The sequence below is a fragment of the Zootoca vivipara genome, chromosome 3 (assembly GCF_963506605.1).
Source record: "Zootoca vivipara chromosome 3, rZooViv1.1, whole genome shotgun sequence".
NCBI lineage: Eukaryota > Metazoa > Chordata > Lepidosauria > Squamata > Lacertidae > Zootoca > Zootoca vivipara.
Genome location: NC_083278.1, coordinates 74940215 through 74963494, shown reverse-complemented (window position 1 = coordinate 74963494; position 23280 = coordinate 74940215). Strand labels below are relative to the sequence as shown.

At 41.5% G+C, this 23280-nt stretch overlaps 1 protein-coding gene across 1 annotated transcript in view; it reads left to right on the top strand.

The window, feature by feature from the left end:
* The first annotated feature begins 1816 nt into the window (after window positions 1-1816).
* Window positions 1817-23280, top strand: part of NID1 (nidogen 1) — a 59896-nt gene continuing 38432 nt past the window's right edge. The window contains exons 1-8 of the mRNA XM_035108393.2: window positions 1817-2093; window positions 11287-11586; window positions 12953-13182; window positions 15031-15446; window positions 17257-17406; window positions 18219-18470; window positions 21959-22159; window positions 22502-22744. Coding sequence (XP_034964284.2) covers window positions 1887-2093; window positions 11287-11586; window positions 12953-13182; window positions 15031-15446; window positions 17257-17406; window positions 18219-18470; window positions 21959-22159; window positions 22502-22744 — 1999 coding nt within the window. The 5' untranslated portion in view covers window positions 1817-1886. The remainder of the gene's footprint in view (window positions 2094-11286; window positions 11587-12952; window positions 13183-15030; window positions 15447-17256; window positions 17407-18218; window positions 18471-21958; window positions 22160-22501; window positions 22745-23280) is intronic.

Sequence of the window (23280 nt, the reverse complement as noted above, 5' to 3'; positions counted from 1 at the left end):
AGTAGATAAATAGGGACCGCTCCAGCGGGAAGGTAAACGGCGTCTCCGTGCGCTGCTCTGGTTCACCAGGAGCAGCTTAGTCATGCTGGCCACATGACCTGAAAGCTGTCTGCAGACAAATGCTGGCTCTCTCGGCCTATAGAGTGAGATGAGCGCCGCAACCCCAGAGTCGGACACGACTGGACCTGATGGTCAGGGGGCCCTTTACCCTTTATGGGAATCCATTGCAGATGATCACAGTGCCTGGAGACAGACAGACAGACAGGTTTTGTGTCCATAGTAGTGACCAGAGGAGGAATGGCTGCTGGGAGGAGAAGAAACGCCGTGGTGCATCTGCAGCAGCACAACCGGACCCCTTCATCTGCCCCAGTTGCACGTATTGGTCTCTATAGCCTCAGCAGGCATGGCAACTCTCCAGTGGTTTGACTTCACCCTCAAAGGTGCACTCCTGCATTGTCTACGGCAGGGGTTCCCAACAAAATTTTCTCGAGGACCCCTCATCGAGCCGCTATTGTGACAAGGACCCCCATTAATTCCTAATCCTAAAATTAAAAAGTGAGAGCCAAATTAAGAGTCTTTTTATATTTTATATTTATACGTTTTTTACAGTTACGACAGAGTACTCCATCAGTATACAGTTAGTTTTAATTTTCAGTTCTTAATGAGATGAGTTAAATCTGTCCTTTGAGTCCATTATTTCTGAAATATTAGGTTCCAAACTTGAAACTTTCACTCTGAAATCCGACCGCATGTCGAGCCGATTCCTATATTTGTTTTTCATGAAACACATGGAAGAAAATGCTTGCTTTGTTTACAAACACTACTGTTTTGCAAAGAGGCAACGCGCGCCAGGGAGGAGGGAGGGGAATGGAGAAGACAGGGTACCTGCGCAGTAGCGCACAAATGAAGCCAACGCGCGCAAAGCATCTTGGGGAGGTGAGCGTTAGTAGAATGCGCGTGCTGCCTCTTTGCAAAACAGTAGTGTTTGTAAAGCGCCACCTAACGGCATACAGCAGAACTACTGCCTCTATCTAATTCTAGTTTTGCGCTAGACTGCTCATGCAGGAAGCGGCCAAAACAAAAAAATCTGTTATCATACGAAATATATTGAATATATTTTTTATTATAATAGCATCTTGCGGACCCCTCTGGCATAGCTCGCGGACACCTGTTGGGAACCACTGGTCTACGGAGACAGATAGATGCCAACAATATGTCACCTTTTCCTCCAAGGAGTTCAAGGTGATGTACATTTGTACATGGTTCTCGCTTCCTATTTTATCCTCACAACCTTGTTAGGCTGAGATACATGACTGGCCTTAGGTCACCCAGTGAGCTTCATGCTCGAGTGGCGATTTTAACCCTGGCCTCCAAATACTTTAACCAGGGCACCACACACTTAACTCTCTAGTCTGTGTAGCTAAAGGGGTGTATCAGTGACTACTCTCCCCCCTTCCACTTTACTGGGGATCTTTTCTATATTTGTACATGCAAACGTTAATGAGTATGAGCGGGGAAGAGAACCAAGCTTTCACAGAGAGCAATTGTGGGTAACTGTACTGCGAAGGGCGGGAAACGCCTCTGGCTCCAGGAGGCTTGAGATTGGGTAAGCAAAGCTCAAGTTTTCTCTGCTGTGATTTTTGGATGGCTTTGCAAAGGATGCAAAAGGAGGGAGGTGGGGGGGACAGAAGCCCGTCCTCTGATGGTGATAGGGCGTCTTTCTTTGAACTCTCCGCGGATTGGTTGGCTTCCATCCCTCTCCTCGCTTTCCCTCGGCCTCCCCCTCCCCTCTTTTCCACCGCAGCCCCGGCGGGGTTTAAAACTTGAGGGCTCGCCGCTCCGAGGCTCGTCTGCGCCGCTCGGACGTCGGCGAGGAGAGAAAGAGCATGGCCAGCCTGCGGGGCTTGAGTTTGTGGGCGCTGCTGGTGGCGCTGGCGACGCCCGGGAGTGGTTCCCCTCACGGGGGGCTCCTCTTCCCCTTCGGCTCGGAGCGAGGCGACGCCGAGCTGGAGGCTGGGGACGACTCACATTCCCCGCCTCTGGAGCTCAGCACCGCGCTGCGCTTCTACGGCTCCAGCGTCGACTCCCTCTATGTGAGTGCGGGTAGGGGGGGCAGCGGGCGGAGGGGACCCCCGGGGGAGGGCGAGCGAGTGAGTCCGGGGGAGAGAGGGCAGTGGCCTGGGAAAGGGGTCCCCGTGGGGTGCTTCCCCCCTCAGTGCAGCGCTGAAGGCTGAGGCGGCGTTGCTGTCACTGCTGTGGGGCAATGGCGGGGGCGGAGGGTCTGCTGCCCAGGCTGTCGGCCAAGTGGGGCCAAACGGGGTGCGGGGTAAAGGGCTTCCTGTGGCGGGAGGTTGCTTAATTCCTGAGAGGGAGAATTGCTGGGTCTGAAGGTTGTTTGGAGGGACTCGTGCGCTTGGAGCCCTTTCCTCTCCTTTCCAAATGTGGCTACTGTGTCTTCCCCGACAAGAGGGACGCCTTCTGCCTATGCTCAGAGGCGCCGCCGTTCCTCCGCGTGACTCCTTTGTAATTCAGACCTCTCCGGGTTGAGCCTAATGACTGTAAAAGCGACGCCAGGGGAAAAGACCAAGCGCAAATTAAGCCGTGGCATGTAGGTTTCCCCATAAAAGTTCTTAAGACAAAAGGCATTTCCTCCACTCACGCCTGTAAATTTTCTTGCAGCGGGGTTTTTGTTTTTTTAAAGCCCAGAAATTCCCCGCGTGGTGGTGCCGCCGGAGGGATGTTGTATCATTAAGAGATCGATCTAAGCCGAGTTGAGCCCCTATTGAAAGCAGGGGGCAGCTGGCAACTCCTGACAAACAGCTTATTTCAGGAGGAGAAGCAGTTGTGCAGGAGCAGGTCAAGGAGAGGGTTGCTGGGTGGGAAGGGGAGGAACTGTCCAGAACCATTTTGGCAACTCAACTAGATTGTTGCTAATTCCAAACAAAATAGAAAGCAGATGGGATATGTCCTTTCCAAGACTTGCCGTCCCTGCTCAATGAGGGGTTGTTGCCTCATTTCAGCAGTTTATTCCACTGAACTATAGGTCATGCAAATAAAATTGTGGCCCTATAGTTGAGTACAAAGGGTCAGATTCTGTTCTAAGTAAATTGGCATTCTTCTTTTGGCAGTGTATCTGTCAGCCAAGGATTTAGTGCATGGTGGTTCTGTTCTGCTGAATTCTGAAATGGTTTATTTTCTTAGTCCTTACTTTACTCTTTTTCAGTACAGTAGGTGTTGCTATCCTTGTATTCTTCCAGAATTGTGAGGTATTTCAGTATGTTTTCATCTTAATTTGGCTTATTTAAAAGGCCAAACACACTGAAATGCTTTGAATAGTGTGGCTGTGGTGAAATACAATGCCAAACCATAGTTGATACAAGAAGAGTTAGGCACAAATTTCCTCCTCTTACATGTACCAGTTAGTAAATTCTGGTCCTTGTTTGCTAGTTAGTCTGAACAGGCAAACTATTATATGCGTTTGCCTGCAAATCAGACTGACTGTAATCGAGTTTGCTGGAAAGTGCAAGCCATAGTTTTTTGCCTGGTCTGACAAACTGGCAATATATCCTTTGTTGAGAATAACATCAGAACCTAACTGACACTCTGTGCAAGGGAAGAAGGTGGGGAAAGTAGAAATGCATGAGCATAAAATTCATGTCTGCACATCCTTGAAATGCTGTGCCATTTGAATGCACATTATTTTTTATTGGTACACTATAGGCTGGTGCTTACCTTTTAAAGTTCTGTGTGGTTTAGGATACGGGTACTTGAAATACCATCTTCCCCATATCAACATGCCTGATATAAAGGTCAGTGTCACAGGTCCTTCTCTGAGTCTGGATATCCCTGCCAAGTTAAGTGAGCCAGGTGTGACTGGACCCAGGGCTTTTTTGGTTGTGTCACCCTGCTTGAAGAATTCCCACCCCAAGGTGGCTTGCCTAGCACCTGCACTGCTATCTTCTGGGTGTTGCTACATGAAGACACTTCTGCTTTACAATGCCTTTTTACATCACAGTTCTAAAGTTTGATGGTGCCCTTAAGCATTGCTTTATTGTTCGTTATTTTACTCATTATTGTGCACGGATGCAATTTTGTGAACTGCCCTGAAAAATTCAAATTGTAGGGCAGTATATCAGTCTATTAGTGATGTATGGAAGTGAGAGCTGGACCATAAAGAAGGCTGATCGCTGAAGAATTGATGCTTTTGAATTATGGTGCTGGAGGAGACTCTTGAGAGTCCCATGGACTGCTAGAAGATAAAACCTATCCATTCTGAAGGAGATCAGCCCTGAGTGCTCACTGGAAGGACGGACCCTGAAGCTGAGGCTCCAATACTTTGGCCACCTCATGAGAAGAGAAGACTCCCTGGAAAAGACCCTGATGTTGGGAAAGATTGAGGGCACTAGGAGAAGGGGATGACAGAGGATGAGATGGTTGGACAGTGTTCTCGAAGCTACGAACATGAGTTTGACCAAGCTGCGGGAGGCAGTGGAAGACAGAAGTGCCTGGCATGCTCTCGTCCATGGGGTCACGAACAGTCGGACATGACTAAACAACTAAACAACAACAACAACATATCAGTCTATTAAATAATTGTAAAAAATATGCCAGTATAGCTACCAATATTTATATCATAGTAGCAAGCAGCTTTGGAAATAACCCCACAAATGTTATTAGCCTGGGGTTTTTTACTCATGAGGTGCATTGGTGTGGAAAGAATCAGGGCAGGCCCACCCATGAAGTGGGGTGAAGCAGTTGCCACCACCTCCGCCACTGGTGGAGAAGCAGTGCCATCGTTGACACCCAATTTGATATCTTGCTGGAAATCAGCTCCTATGTCAGTGGCAGATGGCAGGTGGGGCAGCGGCGGTGCCATTCTATGGCATGGTGGTGGTGTTAGCAGAGTTGGGTGGCTCAGAGGTGGAGGTGTCATGGCAGGCAGCATGGCAGAGACGGGTGGCACATCCCATTTTGCCTCAAGCCACGAAATGGGACTGGAAGGAATGACATGTTCCATCCCTCTTTTGCCACCCCTTCCTCTAAGTAAGAACCAAAGTCGTCTGGCAGAGGAGAAACAGAACATTTGGTGTCCCCTCTGGCAGCCTGTTCACTTCGCTGGATGCAGTTCCTTATTGCTTGTGGTGACCAGGCAAGAGTTTAACTGCAAGGATGCTATCAGATATAATACATTGCAGTATATGAGATAATAATATTTAGTATGACTTTCTGCTAGTTTCAGTGAAATTATCTCTACACCAATCTGATTCGAGAAGATGGCTTGTGAAACATGTTCTTCTCCTCAGGCTATCTTATTTTTAAAAATGGTTTCAAGGAAATTGTAATCTTCTCTGTGCTTTTGGGATTGGGTGGGACAGAATAAAAATCCAACCAAATGAACACAAACTATAATTTTATTTATTTATTTATTTAACATTTATATATACCGTCCTCTTGCAAAACTTCAGGGCAGTGTACTACAATGTTAAAACATTTAAAAGCAACAGAGTGCAATAATTAAATTTTACAAATTACTCCAGGGGCATTTTAAACAACTGCCGTCTTCTTTTGCGATCACTCGTAGCTGAGTAAGATTGTCTTCCATGAATATGGTGTTAACAGTGTGTCCGTAAGTGACTGTGGATGCCAATTCTGGATCCACACATCCATTCACAGTGGGGACATAGGTTTCTGGGTGGGAGTTGATCATGGTGAGGATTTGCCAAACATGCCTTCCTCTTGGCTCGTTTCTTCCTTTCGTCCTGAGTTTGTGCTTCTTCAATACCTCGGGTTAAGAACTTTGCTTCAGGATGAGAATAGAAATTGGGTGGTGGCGGCGCGGTGGCAGCAGGAAGCCCCATTAGCTAAAGTGGTACCTCAGGTTAAGAACAGTTTCAGGTTAAGAACGGACCTCCAGAATAAATCAAGTTCTTAACCTGAGGTATTCAAGAGGTATTCACTGTATTCAAGAGGCACCTGAAAGTTAATCATAGAATTATAGAATTGGAAGGGATCTGGAGGTTATCTATTCCTACCCCCTGAAATGCAGGAATCTCAACATGTGGTTCCTCATCCAATTTGAAACCATACCAAACCTTACTTAGCTTTGCAAATGTTTTTGTGGTTTTATTGCTGAGCCACTATGTGAAGTGACAAGAATTCTCAACGTTGGACTGCTTTCTCTCAAACCACAGAATTGTTTAGCTGTGTTCCCTTCCTTCCTGTTTCCTGTTCCTCCTTCTGTCTTTCATAAATTTCCTTAGCTGAGAGAGGCAGAACTATGTATAAAGTGTGTGGCATGTTTTCTTAACATCCCATAAATGTAACTTGGCCATCTATGCAATTCAGAAGTACTGAATCCTAAAGATATTTCACAAGGTTGTGTGTCCTGTCAGATTAAATGGAGTAATACCTTAAAAGGAAATGGTGCATTCTACAGCTGTTACTGTCTCCAGACAATTAGTGATGTTCAGTTTCCCCCTTCGTATAAGTATGCCTCTCTAATAATATGCAGTCTGACTATAATGTGAATATCTAGGTTTGGGCTGGCAGTTTTATTTGTATTTAAATTCATGTTCACTCATACTCATTTCCTTACTTGGGTTAAGCTGGTAGAGTAATTATTCTTCTCCTACTGGGGTGCTTTCAGATGCAAGTTTATTATGGAATTAGTGCTGCTCATGCAAACAAGTCCTCCATCAGCAGCCAAATAATGTTATCACCATCAAAATACGAGCCAATGCTTGTTTTATATTTAATCTATATTTTCCTTTACTGTGGGAAATCTGATAACTAAAAGTAATCCATTATACATTTTCAGAACTGCTGGTGTGGAAGCTTGCTAGTGCATTTCTTTCCCCTTTTTTTGGTGAGCAGTTTGTCACATGCGTGGCGATGTGGTGGTGAATGGTTTCTGTTGCCATATTCCCCACTTCCATTTGCCGCACCTGGACACAACCAATACATTCTGTTTGTGGCAGCCTCCTTTGTTGGCATCTATCTGTCTACAGAGACAATAGTGCGCGCCTCCAGGGGTGAGTTAGCAGCACTGAAATGACTTCCTGGGGCACAAACCTGGGAAGTGTATGGAGCTCCTGGACTGCCCAGATGCAAAGACCCCACCCTCTCTGCCTCATTGATGTGGTCAAAAGGAAAGCAGAGCAGTATGTTGCTGGAAGGAGCCATCCAACTATCTTAGGGATTTGTGTAGTGTTTACCCATAAGAAAACGGAGATTTAGGTTCTGAGTTTTCCTTCTCCTAGATGGGCTACCTTTCCAGGTTGATGAGCTCCACCTGCCCCTTACTTCCCTCTACAGCACATCCAGAAACTGCCTTATTGACAGTTGGATCCACTATTGGTCTCATTTGTTCAATCCACTGCAGCCTGTCTTCACATGCAGAGGAAATCCCTTACTCACCAAGAGTTTGAGACCCATCAGCTACCCTCCTCTGATTTAGCTGGCCAATTGAAGCCATTCCAGGGGTGTAACAGCTGTCCTGTGCCACAGGTGAGAGCTAAGTGCTGGGTAGGGACCAAAGGTGGACAAACTACCCCAGAACATAGCTGTCAAGTTTTCCCTTTTCTCACGAGGAAGCCTATTCAGCATAAGGGAATTTCCCTTAAAAAAAGGGAGAACTTGACAGCTATGCCCCAGAAGGAGCACGATGTGTTCCCCACCAGAGCTTACTACCCCTCCCCTAGACCCCATACACCTCTGGCAGCCTCAAATACCAAAGAAAATACACCCATCCCTACTTATTGTTGTATGCTGAAGGCATGCCCAATTCAGTTCAAAACTAACTATGGAAAGAAGAGATGCCTGATGTTCTTTTTACATGCTTCCCTCCTGGATTCTTTCATATTGAGCACTTGTTGCATCTGGGTTTTGTTTGCTTACCTTTCTCTTTTGGTTGATGCTGCTGCTATGTGAGCTAATGACATTGACCTGAAAGCAATTCACTGTATTCCAGGGGTGCCCAGTGGCGTAGTAATAGGGCAGGAGGCTAGGCGGGGGGCAGCAGGCTGGACGGGGCTGACCACCTCCGGCGGTCGCCGCCACCATGGAGGAGAAGCCCCGACGCAACCGAGGCTGCTTCACTCCACGGCTTGCTCGTGGGATTTGCTGCGGCGCTGCGGCGTATGCCTCCTGTACACGCATATGCCACGCGCTGTGCCGTGTCATGCGTCATGATGCATGCGTCGTGATGTGCGACACATGCGCACATTTGCCGCCCCGGGCAGCCAGGCGGCCAGCTACGCCACTGGGGGTGCCAACTTGAATAAAATATTGGGAGGGGGCCAGGTAAGCCCCACATAATCTAGGTGGCTACTATGCTGTAACAAATACATGCTGCCCAACATCACATTGGTAGACTTATAAGGAAGTGTAGAAAACAAAGATTCCCTCATGGTTGAACTGTATATTCATTTATTAGAATAAGAAAAGCGTTTTATATTTCCTGTCCCTTAGAATGCTAAATGAAAGGTCTCCAAGAGAGTAACTGCTTCATGTGTCTTTAGTCTGGATGCATGCCATCTGTACCCAAGATTTCATAAATTTTAAGAAACAATTGTTTATTTTACAAATATAATTTATAATAAGATTCTAATTCTATTGACTAATGAATACCTTTTCATTTAAGTCGCAAAATGTTCAACTTACTGGTTATTTTCTTCCTTGGGCCTGTTCTTCACAGCACAGTCATAGGCATGTCTACTCAGAAGTAAGCTGTGCTAAATTCAATGGGGCTTACTCCTAGGTAGGTAAGTGTGGTTAGGATTATAGCTGTAGCCACTCATGATTCTAGTGTCCCATTGTTTCAAAACCAAGTCCTTTTTGGCAGGCTCTTTCACTCATTCTCAGAACATATTGAAATACTCTAATAGAACCAATCATGTTGAAAATTTAACTTCCTTATTTCATTTATATCCCATTGATCCTCCCATGTATTTGGCATCATACATGAGGGTTATCCCATTATATTCTCACAATAAGTTAGGCTGAGAAAGATTTATTGTTTTATTTTGATCAAATAACATCTTAAAGCAGTTTGAAAAAGATTATAGCAGAACAATACACTATGTGGGCAGTCTCTTCTCAAGCCATTGAAGTGGGTGAATAAATGGTTAGTGGTTTGGAATAAGGCTTCAGCATTCTTCCTGTGACTAGCAAAGCCAAAAGGGGTTGTACAAATATAGAAAAAATGCAGAACAGGTAATGCAAACAAGAGAAATGTTGTGAATTTGCTTGATTTACATTTTTATTAAAGATTTGCTTGGGTTACATATTTATACAAGTACAGAATTTGGCTGTTTGTGGCGCATAACTTGGTTTGCTGCTTCAGTGCTACTTCAAACTGATTTTTAGGATGATGATGATGATTATTATTATTATTATTTATACCCTGCCCATCTGGCTGGGTTCCCCAGCCACTTTGAGCGGCTTACAAAAAAAGAAGAAGATTAAAATCCAATAATTCATCAAACATTAAAAACTTCCCTAAACAGGGCTGCCTTCAGATGTCTTCTAAAAGTCAGACAGTTGTTTATTTCTTTGACATCTGATGGGAAGGCGTTCCACAGGGCAGGCGCCACTACTGGGTCAGATGCTATTGTAGCTTTTAATTTGTAACAGTTCTGAGAGCATGGGGCCCATTTCAGGCCCAATGGCTGTGCCAGCTCCTTGCTGATGAAGCTGCCTGCCTGCCTCTGCCTCATGCCACGCATAGAACGTAGATGCGGCAGTGTCCCTGCTGCTCCATAAAGCCTCAGCCAGGCTTGGGGAGAAGGATTAGGATGACTATCTCAGACAACTTTATTAGGTATCATGAAAGGGTTCATTTAAAACTTGGAGGCAATAATAGGATTTCAAATGGTGTTTTTGTGTATGCTCACCGACACCCACCCCCTTTGAATTCCTATTATTGTCTACTACTCTAACCTTAACCTACAAACTACACTCTAGAGTAGATCCTGAATATTCAGTGGTCCCAAAATGTATGAAAATTGTATTTGGAGGCATGGTGCCCTGTTGAACTGTAAATTGGTGAAGCAGCTACTCCAAGGCTGGAAGAATTTGCTGTGTTTCACATCTCCAGTCTAGTTACAGGTAGATAGCTGTGTTGGTCTGACGTAGTCGAAACAAAATAAAAAAATTCCTTCCAGCAGCACCTTAGAGACCAACTAAGTTTGTCATTGCTATGAGCTTTCGTGTGCATGCACACTTCAGTGTATCTTCAGTGTATCTGAAGAAGTGTGCATGCACATGAAAGCTCATACCAATGACAAACTTAGTTGGTCTCTAAGGTGCTGCTGGAAGGATTTTTTTTATTTTATCTCCAGTCTGTGCTAGGAAAGTCATGTCCAATATTCTGTATCTTACGTACAGTACGAGTCATTTCCTATCACAGATTTACATGCCAGCTACCTGCAATGCCAGATACTCCTATTTGCCAAAGTTGTCCACTCACTGATACAAAAGTTTCTTATGCCATTTTTCCAAATGTTAATGTATCAGAGCTTTGGGCAGCTTGGAATTTTTAGTAATGTTTATTTCACCAGAAAGTGTGTCTGTTGTATCTGTCCTTTTGGCATCCTGTAGATATTCTGGAGAAAAGCACAGCTGTGTCTCTGTTTGAGAAGAGCCTGGAATGACTGCACTGGTGATCTTATTTTGATAAGGAAATGCCAAGGATGCAATAATGTAATCAGCGAAAGATGCAAAGTATAGGGTTTTTCCCCTCTTGACATCTTAAGTGGTCTATGTCACATTGCAACATAGCAGAGATCGCAGGCCATGGCAGATAAGGAGGCTCTGTAACCTGGTTTAATTGTGAAACAGGAAGTCGCTGCTGGTAGGAATCGGGGATAAATTACCGTAGGATTGGTTAGCATTTTTTATACAAAACTACCTACCGTAGTTCATGTTTCCTGAAACAATGCACAAATAGAAATGCACTTGAAGTCTGCACTTCCCTGGATTTTGGGGTGCAGTTCTCCAACTCAAAATGCTGCGTTTGTGAAAATTGAATGTCTTATGCTAGGGGGAATTGCTAGCAAAAACGCATATGAGAAACATAAACTAAAATGTTGACAAATTGCTGTGAGGACTTTTTTTAAAAAAAAAAAGTTTGAAAACTGATGGGAAATGTGAATAACTGAGCTGAAAACTGGGGGGGGGATGAGAAGGTGAAAGAAACCAAATAGACAGATTTGTCCATCCATCCCTGCCTGCCTATATCTAGCATGTATTCACTGTTTGTAACATTTTCCTAATTAATTTTTCTAGGTTCTTACTAATGGCATCATTGCAGTAAGTGAGCCATCAAGGGACGAAGATAACCCTGGTCAGCTTCCGGTCAGTTTTGGAGGTATCGCTCCCTTTTATGCTGATTTGGATACTACAGGCGGACATGGGAAAGTGTACTACAGGGAAGATTCATCCCCAGATGTCCTCCAGCTTGCTGCTCAGTATATTAAAAGGGGCTTTCCAGAGTCTGCCTTTGATCCAAACAATGTTGTCATTGTTACCTGGGATTCTGTGGCTCCTTATGCAGGACCTGGAGAAGATGTCGCTCTACAAGTGAAGGTGAGCATGTGACGGCATAGCAGTAGACAAATGAGAAGTACCAGGACGATATGCAAACTAAGTGAAACTACAATCCTATGTATCTTTGCTTGGAGCTTACCCCCTAGTAAATGGATATAGCTTGCAGCCTAGGAATGACAAAGGCTTTTTGGAAGAGAGAGATGCAGGTTGTAAATTTATCTTAGTTATGCAGATCCAGAACTTCAGATTTGATATGTCAAATGAATGCTTTGGATCTGCAGTAGGACTTCTTCATTTTATGAATTACAAAGTTCTGTGATGAAACAAAATTAAAAAATTCCTTCAGTAGCACCTTAAAGACCAACTAAGTTTTTATTTTGGTATGAGCTCTCTGTGATGTTTAGTGTTCAAAACAATCTCCTTTTTTTGGAAAGAATAGTTTTGAGGATGTTCCTAAAGATAATAAATCCTTGATTACATATTCTGTAATAACTGAATCAACTTGTATTTAAAGGGCTTATCCACATTTGAGTCCACATATTTATCTTTTAATCAACTTTCTTCCCCATTCAAATTAGATCAAAGTAGTCTACACCCATACTTTGAATATGTATTTATATATTAAGAGCAAATGTGGTCTTTTCCCCGTAGGTTTGTGTTTGTCCCTGCCTTCTTTTGTTCTAATGTGTCAATTAAGTACAGCACTGACAGGACATGCACACAGCTGTCTGCATGCACACACTTTGTTAAAAAAATAAATAAATCCCTATCCAGGAAGTGTGCAAAAGCACACAGTGAATCAATTGTAAATTTTTAATAACATTTGCTTGTGCAGTTTTCTGGCTTTGTGCAAATCTGAGGGATCAAATGTATATATATCTATGTTACGAGCATAGCTGAAAAAGAAATGGAAGCAACAAGAAAGGAGGGCACATGGGATGGGGAGCAGCACAAAGTGATAACTGACCCACCCAAAACCAATAAAAACCAATTTTCTATGACCCCAAGTGGAGCAGTTTAGAGCCTATTGTATTTTTCCATGTATAAGACTAGGTTTTTAAACAAAAAATAGGTTTAAAATTGGGGCTCGTCTTATACACAGGTAAGCGCTGAGGGGTATTTTCTTAATTTGGAGCCCCCCAAAATAGGGGGGGCGTTTTATACACGGAAAAATACAGTAATTTCCACCAATATACTGGATTATCCCTGTATCAGGTAAATTTGAATTTACAAGGGGAAAGCATTACGATTGGTGTTGGGTGATGTCATGTGTTCTTTGCAAATTGATTGGGAATGCAAACAGCTGAAAGCACACAGTAAACTCCAGTGTGCCCAGAGTCTCGTCTTTATGTCTAATCCTGCAAACTTTTTCTGCAAATAAATAAAATTTAAATCTTCTCCACAGAGAAACACATTCCAGGCTGTTTTAGCGTCTTCTGATTCGAGTTCCTATGCTGTTTTCCTTTATCCAGAGGATGGTTTGCAGTTCCATAGTACACATACTAAAAATAATAAGGAAATTATCCCTGCTGTTGTTGGCTTCAGTCAACCCTCTACAAATTACTTCTTATGGGTAAAACCTGGAATATACAATATAATTGCTAATGAAGAAGAGTTCATTGGAAATCTACACAAGTATGCTTTTTATTTTTTAAAAAACTATTTCCTATAAGACCTTTTGATATGTAAATGATGTTAGTAATCTTCTATATCACAAATTGCAATTAATCTTCATAAACTTGAAAAGGTTTTTTTTTATATTCATTTCTAAATCAGCATTATTATTTTATTTGAAGATAAGAGATCAGAAATGTTAAAAGTTTTCTCCACCTGTGTACCTGTTATATGTACCTGTTATAGTCACTAATGAACCACCATCAGTGTGCATGTCACTTTACATTTTCATATTCTAAAAGTCAGTTTCAAGTTTGACATTCTGAATAGACAACAAAGATCTAAAAAGCAATTTGGCCCCAAAATCAAACAAATTTTGAAACAAATATACGCTGAAGCTTCTAGCACAGTAAGAATAAACAATATAAATTCATCCCTGGTGGGGATTTGATGGGGAACAAAGCAAGGCTGTCCAGTCTCTCCTTTTTTGTTCATTAGTGGGGATATGATTTTGGTGATTAACTCGACCCAAATCAGTGGAATAGACTTTGGTCAAAAATACCTTTCAAGTCTATTTGGCAATCAACAGAGAATTAACCCTAAAACTCACCTGTAGATGGTACCTAACTGCTAGGGAGCTGGCAGTGATCCACCCTGGTGCCTCACCACGTTGCTGGAGGGGCTGCCCGAAACTTGGTACATATCTCCACATGTGCTGTGAATGTATAAAACTCTGAAATTCAGTATTCCAAGAAATTAATAAAATAACAAAACAACAAATGCAAGTAAGACTAGAATTAGCTTTATATATTCCAAGACAACAATCTGGATTTACATAATAAAGTATTAATAAGCCATTTATTATAAGCAGCGAGAGGCAACATAACCAGATACGTACTGGAAAGACCTTTCTAGCACAATCATATACAATTAGTAAGAAAGCAGTTTGGGAAACAGCCCTCCTTGAGAGATTAACAAATAAAGTACAAATGACATATGGACAAATCAAGAAAGATGGTTTTACCCCAGTGTGGTTAATTTCATAGCATATGCCAGTATTCTAGAAATTGAATACGCATACCCCCAATCAGCATTTGGCTCCAACTGCTTGATCTAAATTTAAATTTAAACAAAAATAATAATAATCTTTGACTTTGAACCCCTCTCCCATATTCATCAATATACCAACACTTTATATTGTTTCATGGAGCAAAAATGACCATTACTCATACTTAATCTAAACACAACCACAAGGGCTCCCGATTAGGCATTTAGCTATACAATGTTGAATGTTATCTGTTAACTCTGTTCTATCCTGTTTCCCCTTTGTTTTTGTTTAAACCAGTTCATGAACTAAGAACTTATATATTAACCACTAAAAATGAACCATATGTTGCAGATATTCCTGCAAATCTATTATGCTATTTTTGTGATAGACAAATTACATGAGACTTGGTCTATTTATTTGTATTTTTTTTATTCCTATGATCCTTGTTTATGAAACCTAATAAAAAATTCTTACAAATAAATAAAAATAAATAGACAACAAAGGAAGAAGGTGGTGGTGGTGGTGGTGGAAGAGCCATTACAGTGTGAATGTTTGTTCAGGATAGGCTGAACAAATGAGTTGCTCACACATTAAGGCCCAACTTAGGTGGCATGGAAGCTGCTGAAAAATCAATACAATATGGGTACAATTTCCCTTGGGAAGTGGTTTGCATGGAATGGTGTGCAACCTAAGTCTGATTTTGAGCAAATGTGTTAGCATCGTGGTTGTGGCAATCAAATCATAGATAAAATTAACTTTAAAAATATATAAAATGTACAGTTCTTGCTTTAATATACAGTTAGAGATTTCTTATATTTTAGGAGCAGCAATTTGGGAAAACAAGGAGTCTGGGCATTTGAGATTGGTGGCTCAGATAGTATCCTGCCAGCCAAAATCCCCGAGACTGCTACCACTGCAGAATACAGTGACTATGACCAGTTCCAGGAAGTGGCTACAGAACCGTCCATATCAGAGCAAGGTTCTATTGAAATAAACCAGCCGGAAGTATCCGAAGATATTTTAAGCAGAGGAGATCAGCTGCACATTAGCTACAATTTACCTCAGCCAGCAGAAGCAGATGGCTTTCAGCCTCCTTATCAAGCTTTAACAGAGCATCCTCCAGCTGCGAATCCGTTTCCAACAGGGAAAAGCCCACCTCTCCAGTTTCCAAACCAGCAATTTCCCAGGCACCACACTCAGATTATTGATGTAGAAGAAGATGATGAAACTGGAATTGGTAAGGTCATTCGGTATTCGGAACCATAGAATTGTCTAGCATCATTATCAAAACTCAGTAGCCTGTTTGAATAATATGTATGTATACCATCTATGAGTCCTGTTTCTCTTCCCCAGAGAGGCCAGATTCTCTCAGAGCTTTATATATATGGGGGGGGGGAGAGAATTGGACACATATCCCACATATCCTCCAGAGCCTAAACCCAGCCAGATGGGCGAGGGTATAAATAATAAGTTGTTGTTGTTTTCTGCAGCCAATATTCACTGGCATCATGAGAACAGTGTGTGTGCAGCCCTCAAATCCAGCCAGTTGGTAGGGGTTAACAGGGTTTTCCTGCACGCCCTGGGAGTCCCTGCTAGGCTATAAAGATCTATACTGTACTATCACTCCTCAGATGTGATATCTCAGTTGCCACATCCATTACTTCAGAGGGAGAGAAGTGAAGCACAGCCACTTCTATCTGGCTGCAGCCAGGTTATAGCAAACAGGTCTCTGCTGAGAGACCTATTCCTTTTTGCTCTTCCTGTCCCTGAACTGTTTCCAGTCTAGCTGGTCAGTATAAGAACTTCATTACTTAAAAATGGATACCCGAGTTTGCTTGTTGTCCTCCTTCCTCCTCATATTGTTACCCTTTTGCTTATAACTTTTAGATTGTAAGCCTGAGGTCAGGGTTCCTGTTTTTATTGATCTGTAAGCCACTGGGAAAATTTGTGTGAATGTATGTGGGAGGGCCTTTTAGACTGAACACCTAGGTAAGATAAGAAAGGCAATACTTTGTCAAGTCAAGAACAGCCCTTTGAAATGAACAAACCATAATGATTACATGTAGCGTAATAAGTGCTGTTATGTTAATTTGTGTTCCCTAATATAATTGTTCAAAAGCAAAATATAAATACCTGTGATAGAAATCCTGGTTCACAACTATCTTAGAATTGTAGAGTTCGAAGAGACCCTGAGGATCATCTAGTCCAGATCCCTGCAGTGGAGGAAAATGCAGCTGCTCCATATGGGGATTGAACCTGCAACCTTGGGGTTAATCCGCACCATGCTCTAACCAACTGAGCTAGGAAGGAGAGTGCTGCGAATCAAAATGTTGGTTGACTCATTGTGACTATGTTGGAAATCAGTATAGTCCTGCTTGTACAGTCTGCAGTGACCCATAGATTTGTCCCCTGTGCAAGCTGTAATTACTTCCCCATGAACCAAATGCCTGCTAATGGCTAATGTCATTCTGAAGGCTGCTTTATATGTCACAAAGTATGTCCATTACATGTCCCTGAAGTGAACCATGGATTTTAAGGTGCTTCTCATGTTTCAAAATACAGGCCAACAAATCCATGCCCAGGGACACTTGGCAAAGTCCTCCTGAATAAATGTCTATTGTGTACATGCAGGCATGTATCTTCCCTTCAGATTATTTTTTTATTTATCACCTTCCACACATCTCAAGGTGAAGTACAAAACACAATAAAAAAGCTTTAAAAAATAGCAAAAGCAAAACAGAAAATAACTAGATTTCTGTTTCATAAATCTAGATTTGTGTTTCATAACCAGAGGGCTATGCAGCAGTGCTAGTGCAGGAGACAACACTCCTGCAGCTGGAATAGGGTCTCCTGTTGTCTCCCAGTGGTGGTATATTTTGTTGTCCTGCCAGATGACTATTTATTTCACAGCTGCCAAGCAAAGTGACAGGGAAAATAAAACTCACCATGTGTGGATTAAGATGCTTTATGGCTAGGACAGGGGCAACATTTCTGACCGCTCTCTGAAATGCATTATGCTGAGAACTTTTCTTTTTTACCCTCTGCAGTGTTTCGTTACAGTACAGATGTCCAGCAAAGCTGTGCAAACAACCGTCATCAGTGTTCAGTTCATGCTGTTTGCACAGACTATCCAAATGGCTTTTGTTGCAGTTGTAGTGCTGGCTACAAAGGAAATGGCAGGCAGTGCGTAGCAGAAGGTAATTTAAAAATTGTTTCAAAACTCATGACTCTAATATATACCACACACATGCATTTTAATGATCAATTCCCCCCCCCCCTGCTGAATGCAATTATTTCCATCATATCTCCGGCAATGCAAAGCATAGGGATTGAACATGCTGCAGTGATAAAAGGAGGATGCTGTCATCTACCATCCTTGTAGATTAATACTTAGAGATAAAAATACTTGGTTAACCAAACTGATAAATGGGTTAAGATTTTATGCTTGTGTTTAAACCTCTTACTGAAGAAAGGTTCAAGAAAACTAGAGATCTGCAAAACACTAGAGGAACTTGGTTTGTGAAACTCATTAAATTGTCAGAAGAAACTACATTATGTAATACTACTGTACATTGGATGATCAAATTATGAAGTTCATTGACAGACTAATCTTTTCATTGAACTTTAGAAGCAAATAAACAAGATAGTGCACTTTTTATTCCAAATTAGGAAACTAGTTGAAATTAGAACTGATTCTCAGCATATAAAGTTCAGCAATTTACAAATAGAGATTAAAGATGTATGGATGAACATAGCAAACATATTCTATGTAAATATCAACATATATAAATAAGTGGTTCATTTGTCTAAAGTGAATAAGGCAGTGCCTAGTTTCTGATTATTGTGTTCTGTTATTCTTTTATATTGTAATAAACATACAAAGTTTACAACCAGTGTTTTTAAGTAGCTTTTAATATAGAATTATTTATCAATCCGGATTAGAAATGTTAACTTTATTATGTTGAAAGGGCTGTGCTATAACCTGGCTACTTTGGTTTTGTTTTATAAGGTTCTCCTCAGCGAGTCAATGGAAAAGTCAAAGGACGGATCTTTGTAGGGAACAATCCAGTCCCGATTGTATTTGAGAACACTGACCTCCACTCTTACGTCGTGATGAACCATGGACGGGCATATACTGCAATCAGCACAATTCCAGAAGCTTTGGGTTTCTCCTTGCTTCCTCTTGCCTCTATCGGAGGTGTCATTGGATGGATGTTTGCTGTGGAGCAACAAGGATATAAAAATGGATTCAGCATTACTGGTAAAATTTTACCGTTGCTTTTTAAAAGTTGCACGTATCTATTTTGTAGACAATTCACAGGGACTCTGTTGTAAAATAAAGAAATTCGTTGTTGCCAATCTCTGCTTCAAAAGACGTGCCTCAGAAACATACTACGGTATATTCCTCCACAGACCATGTTTGCAACGTTACACCAACTTCTCTTAATTTCTGTAAGACAGGGACATTTAATTTAGAGAAACAAGTGACAGCAAAGAGTCATCAGGCACAGGTATAAAAGTCCGTATTGTTTTCTGCCCATCCCAGTAGTGACCTTACTTCTGGGCTGCTAGCAAGTGGTGAGAGGTAAAGCATTGGTGATTTTGTCTAGGGTGTTGCGGACTGCCTAGACCAGGCATCCCCAAACTTCGGCCCTCCAGATGTTTTGGACTACAATTCCCATCGTCCCTGACCACTGGTCCTGTTAGCTAGGGATCATGGGAGTTGTAGGCCAAAACATCTGGAGGGCCGCAGTTTGGGGATGCCTGGTCTAGACGAAGGAAAGGAAATTAGATGGAGGGAGAGTTGGGTCACAGAAGAAGCTAGTAACAAGAGGAGCCATCTGCAGCAATACATATTTTTAATTGTGGTTTTGGATTTTATTAGTTATTGTGCTGTATGTTGTTGTTAAAATTTCTATGCTGTCTGAGGATCACTGGGCGGTTTACAATATAAAAATACATGCCATAGTAACAAACAAAAACAATACCCCCCACATACTGTGTAGCCCCAGTTTTCCTACAGTGAAACCAGAGAAAAATCGGTAGCTTCAAGGACAACTAATCAGAGAGGAGTGAGAAAAGTGTTCAGCATGTGGTTTTGATACTTAAGGAGAGAAACAAAAGGGAAAGTTGGGGGGAAAGCTTGAATACTGGGACAGTAATAACTCAGACTGCAGAGAATACCTGTATTTGTTTTCTGAGCTGTCCTGTGATCTTAAGTTACGTCTGGGTGGCTGTGTAAATTCAATAAGTAAATAACTAATAAAATTAATGGCACGGCAATTTTTGCAGGTGGAAAAGGTGCTGTAAACCGAGCTCCCACCGAAATCTCTTCCCTCTGACTGGTTGAATAATAAATGTAGGGAAAGGACATTCACAACCACCAGTTCATCATGCTACCTGCCTATGGGGGAGTGAAAACAACCCCTTTCCCCTTTATGTAGCTTTGGTATTGCACCAAAGCTAAAAAGTGATCAGTAGGAAGCAAGCAGACAGGAAACTCTTGAGCAAAGGGCAACTTCAGGCTTTTCTTGAATTTAATTGTTTACATTTCTTGCTTCAAAACAGCTGCGCCCCACTGATATTCCTTCAAATACTTCTTTTGTTTGAAAGGTCACAGGGGAGAAAGTTCACTCATTTCAAGAATTACAACATTTAGCTGATACCTATGAAGTTAACAGCATTTACCATGAATTTTGTTTTTAAGGAAAAATAAGCTGGGAGAAATTATTCTGAAATCAGTACTATTCTCCCCCCCCAATTGAAACCAGTACTGTTTGTCAGCTTTTTTGTGTGAAAAAGCATTTTGTTGTTGTTAGCACTATGTTCAGATCCTACTAATTCAATACTAATGGCATAACAAGTAGTTCCAATGCAATGCGTAACCAGAAGGAATAACTGTACAGTGGTACCTCGAGGTTACAAACACTTCAGGTTACAGTCCAGTTTCAAATCTTTTAATCCATCCATTTATTTGCATTATATACCTTTCTCACCCCACTCCCTCTCTTAACCACTCCAAACCACCCCATTGGTCCTTCCTCCCGTTCTGTTGCTTTAAATCTTCAGCCAATCTCCCACCCCCATCTTCATTTTCACTGTCCCCTGTTTTAACCAGTCTTCTGTCTGGCTTGCATCCCCCCACTCTCACTAGGGGGGTACAAAGTATAAAGAAGCTGGTCGGGGAGTTAGGGAAACTGCTACCTGGGGGAGGGAGGGGTGGGATCTGAGACTAAGATATGGGATGGGGGATTGTCAGAATTTGAAATTAGGAAAAGATATATCTTTTTAGGGGGAAATTAAAGGCTAAGGGAAATTAATAGAAATAGTTAAAATTAAGAGTTTGAGAATTGTATAATTATTATGCTTAATATAGCGAAAGCTGTGAAATTAGATTTGGGATAGACTCGGGAAGGGAGGGACAGGGAAGTCAGGGATAAGATTGTAATAAGATATTGTTTAGTTCTATTATTATCCCGTCTTTTTATCTTTTTTCTTTTTTCTTTTGATTTTTCTTTTTTGCGTTTTCTTTTTTCTGTAAAAAATCTCAATATATTTAAAAAAAACCAAACACTTCGGGTTACAGACTCCGCTAACCCAGAAGTAGTACCGTACCTCGGGTTAAGAACTTTACCTCAGGATGAGAACAGAAATCGCACGGTGGCAGCGCAGCAGCAGCGGAAGGCCCCATTAGCTAAAGTGGTACCTCAGATTAAGAATGGTTTCAGGTTAAGAACGGACCTCCAGAACTAATTAAGTATGTAACCAGAGGTACCACTGTACCTCTGCTGCAGGGGCAGCTTAAAGCACAGAAATTATGCCTTTAAAAACTGGACACCCATATAAAAATCACTCATCCTACCATTGCTACTCCACTTGGGAAGGGGAAATTGTTCTTCCCTCAGTTGGAATTCCCACCTGCTGCTGTTTGGGGAACTTCATCAACCCGCTCGATTCCCCAATAAAGCTCCTGTGCCACTCTTGCCACTGTTCTATGGATGAAGAAGGCAAACTTAGGTGAAATGGATAAGGGGGTTGTTAATTTCAACTCATTTTTAGAGAGTTTAAGGGGCTGGTGCCTTGTCCATTTCATGTATTTACCCTTCAAAAATAGGATGCAAGTACCAGCACTTGGGCATTTAAAATTTAAATCAAACTTTCCATCTTCATCTCTGCAATCCCAGTATAGATCACACTTGAAAATGACACATACATTGACAATTCCATCTCAAATTTTGCTGGTATCAGTTCTGGAAACTCCATCACATAGGGATGCCATTTTTAGAGTAGGCTGTGGTCAAGTTGTGTCCAGGAAATGGGGAGAAGTGAGTTTACACACTGTCACCAAATGAATCACAAGCCAGTCTGCAAGCCAGGTGAGAATAGTGCTTTTTCAGTCAACATCTGAAAAGACTGTCCCACATTCTCCTCAAGGTTTTTCAAATTCTGTAAAGGATGATTGCAAAAACCTAGATAGATTTGATACACTGAGACACTTGGGAGACTTTATTAATCCATTACTTAACAGACGTAATGCTGGAGAACCCTTCAGTCATTTCAGTCTTTGGTAATGTATACATTTCTCTTTAACCAGGAAAACGAAGGGGCCGTCAATTATAACCAGATTCCATAGTGTAGGTTTGACAGCACATTCCGTTTAAGGAGACTGCGGTCTCAACTATATGTGTTTTAGCATATTGTGAATGTTTATTTAAAAACAGAAATAATTTTTTTTTATTAATCTTCTAGGTGGTGAGTTTACAAGGCAAGCTGAAGTTACATTCCTCAACAACAATGAAAGGGTGACCATTAAACAAAAATTCAGTGGAATTGATGAACATGGACATCTTACAATCAGCACAGAAATTGAAGGCAAAGTGCCTGAGATCCCATTTGGTTCTTCTGTTCATATAGAGCCCTACACTGAGCTCTATCACTCTTCTAGCTCAGGTGAGTTGAACAGCTGCGAAACCTTGCTACTTCCATTTCATTTTAACAAGTTGTCTAAGCCTGTGACAAGAATGAGCACTGCAAGAGGAATCTTCTGTTTTGTCTTACATTTATCAAGAAGCTTGTCACTGTAACATCTGAAGAACTTTTAGACTAATCTTTTCATCGAATTTGGTTGCTATACAAATTTTCAATACACAGATTAAAATTTCTAGCTTTATATAAAGTAACAATCATAACTTTGTTATTTTTTAATACACTCATATGTGAGTACAAAAGATTGAATGAATTTACTCAATATTTTAATTCCCTTCTTAATATAAGATAATTTCCTTGTTTCAGTTATCACATCGTCATCTACTAGAGAGTATACAGTGACAGAACCAGAAAGGGATGGGGTGTCTCCATCTTACACAGTTCCATACCAATGGCGGCAGACAATCACATTTGAGGAGTGCATTCACGATGACTCTCACCATCCAGTTTCAGCGACTCAGCAGCTATCAGTGGACAGTGTCTTTGTCTTGTATAACAGAGATGAACAAATTTTACGATATGCCATGAGCAATTCGATTGGTCCAATTGGTATGTTCAGTGAATTTTTTTCTGGTTTGTTTCCATTGTACTGTTTTAAGGTTCGTTAGATTCCTGTCCCTTTTACCCTGTGGGCTGTCAAACGGAAGAGATTTGGGGAAAAAAATATTTAAAATATTTTTTATTCAATTTTTTAAAAAGCAAATAAGATTACACAACTTACATACCATGGAAAAAGGAACAAAAAAAAGCAACAAAAAAAGATCAGAAAAAAAGAAGAAATGGGGGGGGGGAACCATACATAAAAGAAATTCACTTTTAAATTCACTTCCAATCATTTATATATTGCTTCCATTTATATAGCCTCTTTAACTTGATATTCCTCTTTTAACATTACTATCTATACTCACACAAATACCTATATACATTTATATCTCCTCTTATATAACTTAATCTAAACATATCACTAGATCTGTTTTTATATTCTCTTTTTCAAAAAAAAATTCTTCAAATAACGGAAGAGATTATTTGTAAGAATGGTCCCAAAGGCTCTAACTAAAGGTACATCTATTCCAACTCTTGCTTCC